Consider the following 10,542-nt stretch of genomic DNA (forward strand, 5'->3'; position numbering starts at 1 on the left):
ACTGTGTAATGTTTCTTTCTATAAAGTCAAGGTGTTCAAACGGTTACGCAAGGCCTAGCCGAATATACCAGCAGCCATCTTTTTAACTATGAAGTTGCTGACCTGCTCGAACGTTATATATATCAAATAATTAGTTGTGGCGGCAACGTGCTTGCCTGCCTTTACGATAGCCTCTGACTACTGAAAGGTGTATATATGGCCCTGGGCTCAGCGCCTTAAGCCTCCGTCTTTGTTATCTTTTCACCATCTCCAATTTTGCTTTATTATAAACTCTATAGTTCAGCGAGACGCCTCAAGACCAAACTTCGCACCATTGAGGGTAAAGTGGCATAAGCTGTTAGAGGCGGTGATCTGGATACTGTAGGTAAGATGGATAACCTGCCGTGCTGACCCGAACGCGTTCTATTAACACGAGTGAAACGAGGAATATCCGCGTTACAGCAGAGACGATCAGGCGTTTGGAGTAGTGATATGATTGTCTGCGATATCAAATTACACCATAGAAGCAACCCCTTGCTGTTTCCATGTGACATGGCCGCTCAGCGCGATTAAAATCAAAGCGCAGGGCAACGTGCACTGTCCGGAGAATTAGGCCGTGTCTGCTGCGAGCATGAGCAAGGGCGATGCCGGAAATGAGCGTCACGAGACTGCTGTAGGCGATCCTGTATATGCGGACGAGTTAACTTCTAACCTTGTTGCCCCTTGGCCAACGGTGCACAGCATCTCGACTGAGAAACTTAATCATCCGTATCATCCGAGGTGGTCACGATTAGGCGTCGGTGCGCTGGTGATAAAGCGAGCACATGGACGCCTTTGCGTCTCCAACTCTACGTGATCAGAAAAGCTTGTCAGCTGTGGTGGGCCCGTCGACAGGGCAGCTGCAGTTAGTTTCCTCAATGGGCATAAGTTTTAAAAACGGGCAGCGAACTTACGCTTTGGGACAGGTGCATCGGGAGGATATGGGTGGCTGTGACCAAACGCTGGCTGCATGAGGAGCAGACAGACATGCAACTGCCTCCTGCAGAAGACTCGCGTATGTCGCAGTAGCCAGCTAGTGCTTTCGAGAAGCCGTCGCGATGCACGCCGGCACCTCTTTTTTTCTGCTTCATTGTCACCTACTACGTCATGCAGTGAACTCGTCTGCTTCTCAGGGTCCCTCTGCACGCATCGAAATCTCCGCTTCCTAGATCAACTAGTAAACTTGCCTTTTTCGTTTGCGCGTCATACACCCAACTTCGCCCTCTGCTCCTCTCCCTCGTACAGCAGCCGTCTTTGGCTGGCCTTCACATCCTGATTGCACCTCCCACGCGCCCATTTCCAGCAGTTAGCCGCACATCAACAGCCGTCAGCCCCGCCCTGGCCGATCAGTGGGTACCATCTGGCTGCAATCTACCATCAGGACGCACGCCCACGTCTCTCCAACTTCCGGTCAGACACTTGGGAAGCTTCGCCCTCCAACTCACCCTTGCTGACAACTCGCGTGCCAGTAGCGTGCCAGCTTCGCCCCACCACTCGACCCGTTGTCCCGCGCTGAGACTGACATCTCCACGTACATCATCGCCTTGCGCCCAAGCGCCCTTGTCCTGCGACCCCTCGACGCCCCGTCGCCGCCCGCGACTCAACGCCGCACGCCTTATAGCCACCCCGCGAGAAGCCGGCCGCTTCAACAATCATCAATCTGGCAGGGAGCAAGCGGAGGAGCTTCTCCTCGCAAGGGCAGGGACTGCTGAACAGGATGTTCGGCAGCTCCTCCACGCCTGGGAAGGATGCAAAGGAAGATGAAGCTGGTATAGACGCCAATCCGTCCAACGAGCCTCAAAAGACACCGAGTATCGATATCCCCAACAATGCCAACAACGGCGGCGAGAAGCGCTCTAGCATCTCCGGAAGTCCTTCGGGCGCCTCCGCCGATGATGCAACCTCGACAGAAAAGAAGCGCCGCAGTAGTGGTGTCTCGCGGGCGAGAGAGATGCTCTCAAGCGCCAAGCAGTCGTTATCACTCCACAGCTCGTCGCCTACCTCGCCTTCGACGGAGAGGAACCCGCAAACTCCAATCCAGAAGCTGAGCAAGTCCGACCCGGCCCTCAGCGTCCCTCAGGGAGCACTAAACAACTCTGCGGGCGAGTCTGCACCCGGCCCTCATTCCACGTTCAAAGTTGGCGTTACGGAAGACAAGAACAAGAAATGCCGGAGAACCATGGAAGATACCCATGCCTACCTGTACAACTTTCTCAGTACGCCGGCACCCTCGCTCGAGCAGCATTCGAAGCGCAAGAGCTCTTCATCGACGCAGGACTCAAGACCGAGCCTCTCCGAGATGGCGGAACAACCCGTACAAGAAACCGACAACGGGTATTTCGCGATCTTTGATGGACATGCCGGCACATTCGCGGCGGATTGGTGCGGCAAGAAACTTCATCTTCTTCTTGAAGATGCCATCCGGAGACAACCGAACACGCCAATCCCCGAACTCTTGGACCAGACGTTCACCAGTGTCGATCAGCAGCTTGAAAAGCTTCCATTGAGAAACAGCGGTTGCACTGCCGTTATAGCGGTCCTTAGATGGGAAGATCGAGTCCCCAATTCTCAATCTGCGACTGGCTCATCTGCGATTGCACCGCTCGCTGCTGCTGCATCTGCTAAGGCTGCGGATACATCCACGGATGCGGGCGCGGGTACGAACCAACAACAGCTCACTGCGCAGGCCAGTGCGGTTAATTCCGGGTCTGTGCCTCCTCAAGTTGATGCCAACAACCAACCAGGAACCGAGGCCAAGCTCCGCGAATCTGCTCAACGCCAACGTGTACTGTATACCGCGAATGTTGGCGATGCACGTATCGTTCTTTGCCGAAAGGGCAGGGCCCTCCGTTTGTCGTACGATCACAAGGGCAGCGATGAGAACGAGGGAAGACGCATTGCGAACGCTGGTGGACTTATTCTCAACAACCGCGTCAATGGTGTCCTTGCTGTGACTCGTGCACTGGGAGATTCGTACATGAAGGATCTTGTCACAGGACATCCATATACTACCGAGACTGTTATTCAGCCTGATCAAGATGAATTCATCATTTTGGCTTGCGATGGAGTAAGTGGAAACCCCCCCCCCCCAAAACCACGACACCATGATCGTTAACCAGACGTGTGCAGTTGTGGGACGTTTGCTCCGACCAAGAGGCCGTAGATCTCGTTCGCAATATCGCGGATCCGCAAGCTGCTTCTAAGCACCTCGTCGACCATGCTCTTGCTCGATTCTCCACCGACAATCTTTCTTGCATGATAGTGCGCTTTGACAACGAAGCCCTTTTTAAGCGCCAAAGCGACATGTCCTTGGGTGTCGAAGGCGACCCGGCTCATAAAAAGGGAAGCGTGAGCGAGACTGATTCAATTGTGGGATTGGCAAAGAAGCAGCTTGGCGACGTTGGCGAGATGGATATCGAACAGGTCAGCAGCGACATGATTCTCGAAGAGGAGGAAGCGGACCCGGGCCCTGAGCTGAATCCGCAGGCGCTTGAGGCGGCTAGAAAGGATAACAAGAAAGACAAGGCACAGGTTTAAGGCAGGGATTTCATCGGATTCTGCCGGAGGTATACCTTTGGGGGATTGCTTTAGGAATGGAGGTAGACATAGCCTCGCAGTGGCATGGATAGGGATTGGCAGGGTTCTTTTACAGTCGGATGCGCCCCGACAGTTCGACTGGGGGGTATGGCTTGTTTGCTTGCTTGCTTGCTTGCCTGCATGAGGCCGGCCGGAGTTTTCGTGTACTTGCAGTGAAGACGTTACTCAAAGACTGCTGCATTTTCTGGGTTACTGTTCACGTTAACAACAACAATGACGACTCGAACGACAATGTCCTTCAAAATGACATTTGGTTGTGGTCGCCCCCTGCCATCTCCCCGCACGTGAATCGGTGGAGGGGATGACTCCGTGCAGATCACTGCCGACCCCACATTAAGTATTAACGCAACCTCAACACCGGAGCTTTCTATCGTGACCTTCCCGTTGCACTCGTCTCTGCTCAACGCCGATCGCCGTTCGCGCACTTCGATTCTTCGCCTTGTCGCGCCCATTGCTCCATGTGGTTTCGTCCCCGGAACCGCCATGTCCTCCGGAGCAGAGGGTGCGGAGTCCCCCAGGACCTCGCCCACCAGCCCCAATGAGCAGCTCGCCCCAGCGCCAAACCCCGGTTTCGTCACCCCGGCTTCCTACCTGCGGCCCCTTGCGCAGGCAAAACAATCCGCCGCTCCCAAAACATTGACGCCAATCGATAAAGAGCAGATCCAGGCTTTGGTAGGTCGCATGATGTTTGCCATGTTCGAGGGCATCCTGGGGCTGATTAATATGTTTCGGCACGTTGCAGCGCGCCATCAGAGCTTTCCTCAAAGTTCGCACGAGCTATGACGTCCTCCCTGTCAGTTTCCGTCTGATCATCTTTGACACTGCCTTGCTTGTCAAGAAGAGCCTCAACATTCTTATCCAAAACGGTATGTCAGGCCTAGTAATTGACGGTGAATGTCATGCTGACAACAATACCCGCTGTTAGGCATCGTTTCCGCACCGCTATGGGACTCCAAGACCTCCACCTTCGCTGGCCTGCTCACAACCTCCGATTACATCAATGTCATCCAATACTATTGGCACAATCCCGATGCTCTCGCGCAAGTCGACCAGTTCCGCTTGAACAACCTGCGAGGTTCGTCTAGGCAACAATGTCAGTGGGCGAATGAAAGACTGACGGCGGACAGATATCGAAAAAGCGCTTGGCGTTACACCCATCGAGACCGTCTCCATTCACCCCGAGAAGCCCCTTTACGATGCTTGCCGTCGGATGCTCGAATCGCGAGCAAGGCGTATACCCCTTGTGGATATCGACGATGAGACACACCGGCACATGGTAGTCAGCGTTGTTACACAATACCGCATCCTCAAATTTATTGCGGTCAATGTCAAAGAGACGGAGAATCTGCGCAAACCATTGAAGGATATTAACGTTGGATCCTATGAGGGCCTGGCCACGGCAAACATGGATACTCCAGTCATGGATGTCATCCATATGCTGGTAAGGAAGAGCATCTCGAGCGTACCAATTCTGGACAGGGACGGTAAGCAACGTTACCATCCATAATTAACGGTCGAGGCTGATTTAAACAGGCGTTGTTATAAACGTTTTCGAAGCTGTCGACGTCATTACTCTGATTAAAGGTGGTGTATATGATGATCTGAATCTCAGTGTTGGTGAGGCGTTGCTCAAGCGCAGTGATGTATAAATGCACCTTTTACATGCATCTTGGGAACAGCGTTGCTGACGTTTAGCAGGACTTTGCTGGTATCTACACCTGCTCTATGTTTGATCGCCTTGACACAATTTTCGACACTATCCGCAAGTCGCGCGTCCATCGCTTAGTCGTCATCGACGAGAACAGCCGCCTAAAGGGCGTCCTGACGCTTAGCGACATTCTAGAGTACATCCTTTTGGAGGGCGTTGGCGATGAGGAAACCGCATTATGACAACATCCTCGTTGACGACCATTGAAAGCACAACCCGCGCCCGCCGCGTTGAACATCTTTAACGCTACAGCCATTGGTGCAGAGCTTACCCTTCTTTGTCTGATACATTCGCAGAGCGCTTTAACAAGAGCTCCTCTGCTACAACCCCTATTAGAACTCTTTGGGAGTACTCTTCATAATTTGGAGCACGGCGGCGTTCTAGGGGCATACGGATATCTGGTGGTATCGGCACCTAGGGGAAAAGAGCGGGCGTTCGATGTTCCCTGAGCGAAGTGTGTTTGGTTCTGCTTTCTTCAACTTCGGCTAGCCCTTACTGCTGTTAATACTAACTTTTGCTGCTCAACCCCTTTCGGTACTATGTATAGGCCCCTGATTCTGACTGATTTAGAATGAGTTTCCTTAGCTAACTTAGCCAAACTTGCAGCAGGATTGCAATTCCATCCCTTGTATTAGAGATAAGATAAGTGCCTATGTTTTTGGTGTAGTATTTCGTATCATTTTGGAGAGATAAAAAGGAACGGCTATCTTGATTCTTGGCTTCTACTTTACTCCGCCTTCTCTCCCTCCGCACTCACCACGTACTCAGACCTTGCGGCATGCAAAGCGGCCACGTGGCCTGTTTCTCCCTTGGATTTAACACACGGTAGAGCGTCTTCCGGAGATAAGATGATCAAGCACCCCCTCGCATAACCAGATTGCAGTACTCAATTAGCCAGCGACGCTGTGGTAGGAGCATATAAAATACCACAAACACGTTACACTCAAACGTCTCTACATCTTTGCTTCAGCATGTAGTACAACCAAAGGTTCGCCCCGCCTACGTCTTCAAGCCAAACGCAGCTGAAACAACGCGAAACGCTGCCGGCGGGGATCGGGAAGCGGGCGAGCGGCTCGGGTTGGTGGTGTTTCGGATCGCGAAACGCGGGAGCGACGCGGAGCGGGGGCTCGGGTAAATGGTATTTTAGGCAAAAGGGTGGAGGGGGCTTTAAGCGGTTGGGATTTGTTTCATTTTTTAGTTTGCTGAGATGGCTGGAGTGTTCTTTGCACGGGTGGTGGGGTAGTAGGGATGGCGTTGCTGCCTGTATGTGCCACTGTGCTGCATACCAAGCAGCCTGCTACTGAGCAGCGTGACTAGAACACGGCTTTTGAGATTGCTGATATGAGGCTAATTGTCTATTGTCTAACATCACTTAGGATACGCCGCTATTGGAGTCTCCAATTGCTGGATCTAATAGTGCTCTTTAATAGACTCTACTACAGCTTTGTGACGGACATTACACCGAACCCTGCTGTTGACACCGGTACTCTACCCAGCGCGATGGAAGGCAGGCAAATATGCGGATGGCGCGGGCTACGATGCTACCCGGAGTGTCGCTCCTGATGTTGGTATGGTACTGATGTTGTGGCAGTCTGGGTAATTTGCCTTACAGGGTAATAACTTGTCTGATAGTTGCAGTTAGCACGCAAAGGAAGTGAGTTATACACAAACGTTAACAGATACGAGGGTACGAGGGCATTCTGTAATAGTATGATGGCAAGAAAGTGAAAGGAGACGAAGGTGTTTCATAAAGTATAAAAGTACAGGTATTTAAAGGTAAGCTATACATATAAGTTTGCATCACATGGACTTGAACATTGCCAATTACGATGGTGATAGAAAACACTGATCTTTTAAATTCATAGTAGAGTATTAAGCGTTGACATTATACTCTTCCTCATCAATACTGTCGTCGTTATCGCCCACCTTTCTCTTGCCACATTCCATGAGCGCATGATATTCGTTAACGTCCGTAGCTTGACGAGCTTCTTCGAGGTAATCACGGTCATCATCAGACGTCTGCGTGTACGCCCTTTCCAAACAGTAGATTACTGTTCCGGCGATCTCCCTTAACATTTGCCGCTCTTCCCTCAGGACCCTGGATCGGCCCTTGTATATATCGCCACGCCGATTAGCACGGTCTAGGTTCCGCTTTAGCTCCACTCGCTTCCGCTTCAGCTGCCGGATTTCTTTGTCCTTCTCCGCAATAGACAACCTCGGTCTCGTCTCATCTGTGGGAGATTGGCTGTCTTCGATAACGACTCGAGTTTTCTTGTTCCAATTGACCTATTAACTGTTAGATACCCTTGCGTAAGATCAAGTGAGTGTCAAATACATTTTCTATGTTCTCACGATCATCCTCACTCGAGTTAGGTATTGTCGAACTTTCATCTTGGATATGTGGAGCCGTGGCGTCTTGGTTCGCGTTCGGAAGTGAAGCATTCTCTTTGTTTCTGGTGACTTCACTCGCGTTCGCTGTTGGACGTGCTTCACGGCTACCTGACGGTGGGACCAACTCGTTCGCGTTCGGAGATGGAGTATTCCTTATCACTCTGTTCTTGGTGACTTTACTCGAGTTCACTGCTGGACGTCTCGTTTACGCTGCTGGACGTGCTTCGCGGTTACGTGACAGTGAGGCGGGTTTCTCTTTATTCGGAAGTGTAGCACTTTCTTTGTCTCTGGCAACTTCACTCGACTGCGCTGCTGGACGTGCTTCGCGGGCACGCGACGGTGAAGCAGATTTGTTCGTGTCCGCAGGTGGATCGTTCCTTTTCCTTTTCTTCTTGTTGGCTTCACTAATCGTAGTGGCTTTACGTTTCAGGGGCAGCTGGTTTCGCGGCAAGCCCGCGGTCAACTTCGGATCAATGGGGTTGCCATCGGCGTCGAAATTCCGGATCCAGAGCCGAGTGCGATTCTTGTAAAGGCTGACTTCAGTCTTGTCGTCTTTTCGAAGTTCATCGAGTACTTCTGTCAGGGATCTCATATGATCTTCTGAAAGAATACAGTATTGCGGCCACCTACTTGCATCCCTCCTTTTTTTCTTTATTGTTTTGTCGGGAAGTTCGCCGACGTAGAGTTTCCACTTCGAGGGATCGGTTTTGTCTGAGTTCTTTTTCGTGGTGGTTTCCTCGAACTCAACGGTAGAAGAATGTTCGTTTCTATCGCGGCGAGGAGTGGATGAAGACATTGTGCTATCCAATATGGATTCTGGTGTACTGTCAGAAAAGGGTGTAGGCTGGTGAGCTGCTGCGTCCGAAGATGAGGAAGAAGAGCCCTGGAGGTGAAAGAAACCTGCACTTAAATAAATAATTTGCAGCTGAATGTGGCTGAAAGAAAACCGCATAGAGTAAATGTTCGGTCTTTACCGCTGCACTTCATCCACAGATGCTCTTTATCTGGACAACGCCACAATAACTGACGGCTCATGTAACAACGCAGCTTATGTTAGATTGTATACTTATGCTGTACAACCAAATTTAATTTTTAGAAGACCGGAATACCATAATGATTGAACGACGGCATCCTGCGGCTTATTCGAGACTGAAAACTCATGACTGGAGTGAAGCGGACAGAGTGACTGCCAGATGAGCAGGAACACTCACGTGTTGCAGTGTCCTTTGCAGAAACAGGAAGGAACAACCAACAGCTACCCCTCGGCCCTTCGCTGCCATTGGCTTGGTGACGTGAGTGAAGTTTACCCCCGCACCAAAGTCACTCTGGTCCTTGACATTGGCATATCGATGTGGTTCGTGATTTGTGATCTTGATACTTTGATGACACTTTGCCTTTACCGTTATGTCGTGCTTCTATTGTATATTTCCTTGATCCTTTATAGGAAGTTTCGGCATTTCATTTTTGTTCTGCCTAGACAGCAACCGCCGAAGCCGTTGGACTGATCCGTGTCTACCGAGAATGCAGAACTGGTTAGCACGCATCGTTGCCGCACCAGTGCCCACATATAATGGGCAGGAAGAGACATTGCCGTTTCAACCTAGACGTAAGCACAGCTACACAGCCCGCCCAAGGCCACGCCTGAGACGGTAGAAAAACACCATCTCAACCCTCAGCATCTGCCAAATAACAAAAAGAGCCTTTACCAACAAAATCAACAAACCCAGTGCAAGTCCTGTCCCGAAAGGCAGGTCATGATACCGTAGCATACACAAGCACGGCTTTGTCCTCTTTGTGCCCGAAGTCGCCGTTTTCGTGCGCTTTACGTTACCTCTTGCTCAACCCTTTCACTGCACGGTAAGGTTTTTCTTTGTGCGCTTTCGAGACAGGGGATGGAGAGGTTGCAGAGCTGTGGTTGGGGAGTTGGCTGGGCTGGTGCCGAGCGGTGCTTGTTGCGTGGTGGGCTATACGCGCTGCGGGCTAGGGAGATGGGTGTTTGCAAGCTCTTTCCCTTTCTCGGGTTCTCTCTCTGCTTACTTCTCTCCCATTTACCTTGCGTTTGCCCCTCTTTCTTCTTCTTCTTCTATCTGCAAGACGAGCTGGCGCGCTGTGAGTACTGTGGTCGTGGGAGGCTTGAGCACACTCTTGAGATCGTTGTTTAGTCAATACCATAGCAAAAATTTTATGGCTATTTCAACGGCGTGGTGGGGTTTAATTGCGCTGTGGACGGAGGTTAGGGAGGGGAAAGGGGTGGTGATACGGATATCTCGGGGAAGGCGGCCGCGAATATTTGAGGGTAGGAATGGTTGGGGATGTGGAAGCGGCGGCAATGCTGCGGTGAAGCTGGAAGTCGGATTCCAAGTGTCGAGTCCGTGGACGCTGAGTGAGGATTTGACGTCTGCGCTGACGTTCGATGTAAGCCAACATCAAAGCGAGGTGATATCAGAGCGTGAGGCTGAAATTGAGTGTGAGAAATGAGGCTTCTAAACAAGGGAGTTAGTTACGTGAGATGACTGCTGAGTCGAGAGACAGCTGTGATGGAATCGGGTATGAACACATCCTTGGTTCTCCAGCGGGTATAGGATTACCCATTGATGGTGCGAAGGAAGGAAGAGCTAGAGTCGGTGAGCGCAAGCAGACAGTGCCAAAGCCCGAAGTCGGGGGGGAACTGTCAATGCGAAACAGAAAAAACGATCGTGAAGTCTTGGCCTGTCGTGTCGTGGGTGTATGTATTATGCCAACCAATGCACCCGCATCCGAGGCGCAGGTGTCGGCACCTGAAGACCGGGGGGTTAGCTGCGATCTCGTTTTCCCAAACCACTGCCCCC

General features: G+C 51.4%; 4 protein-coding genes across 4 annotated transcripts; 3 read left to right on the top strand and 1 right to left on the bottom strand.

Annotated features, from left to right (window-relative positions):
* Nucleotides 1–1,735: 1,735 nt before the first annotated feature.
* Nucleotides 1,736–3,555, top strand: K452DRAFT_299439 (uncharacterized protein; the record flags this gene model as incomplete). The annotated part of the gene is made up of 2 exons (XM_033542223.1): nt 1,736–3,085; nt 3,148–3,555. 2 exons carry the CDS (start codon nt 1,736–1,738, stop codon nt 3,553–3,555), a joined length of 1,758 nt encoding a protein of 585 aa, XP_033396431.1.
* Nucleotides 3,556–3,967: 412 nt separating this feature from the next.
* Nucleotides 3,968–5,962, top strand: K452DRAFT_273499 (uncharacterized protein). Its single transcript, XM_033539144.1, has 6 exons — nt 3,968–4,287; nt 4,358–4,481; nt 4,541–4,690; nt 4,743–5,099; nt 5,149–5,258; nt 5,314–5,962. Exons 1-6 carry the CDS (start codon nt 4,099–4,101, stop codon nt 5,503–5,505), a joined length of 1,122 nt encoding a protein of 373 aa, XP_033396432.1. The 5' UTR covers nt 3,968–4,098; the 3' UTR covers nt 5,506–5,962.
* A 1,233-nt stretch (nt 5,963–7,195) lies between these two features.
* Nucleotides 7,196–8,520, bottom strand: K452DRAFT_335062 (uncharacterized protein; the record flags this gene model as incomplete). The annotated part of the gene is made up of 3 exons (XM_033545214.1): nt 7,949–8,520; nt 7,659–7,903; nt 7,196–7,609 (listed from the first exon to the last, which is right to left on the bottom strand). The coding sequence occupies exons 1-3, from the start codon at nt 8,508–8,510 to the stop codon at nt 7,196–7,198; spliced, it is 1,221 nt and encodes a 406-aa protein (XP_033396433.1). The 5' UTR covers nt 8,511–8,520.
* A 318-nt stretch (nt 8,521–8,838) lies between these two features.
* Nucleotides 8,839–9,412, top strand: K452DRAFT_50464 (uncharacterized protein). The gene has a single exon (XM_033546756.1). The coding sequence runs from the start codon at nt 8,908–8,910 to the stop codon at nt 9,217–9,219; it is 312 nt and encodes a 103-aa protein (XP_033396434.1). The 5' UTR covers nt 8,839–8,907; the 3' UTR covers nt 9,220–9,412.
* Nucleotides 9,413–10,542: the final 1,130 nt, after the last annotated feature.

Source organism: Aplosporella prunicola, assembly GCF_010093885.1.
Source record: "Aplosporella prunicola CBS 121167 unplaced genomic scaffold K452scaffold_16, whole genome shotgun sequence".
In the NCBI taxonomy this organism is placed as follows: Eukaryota; Fungi; Ascomycota; class Dothideomycetes; order Botryosphaeriales; family Aplosporellaceae; genus Aplosporella; species Aplosporella prunicola.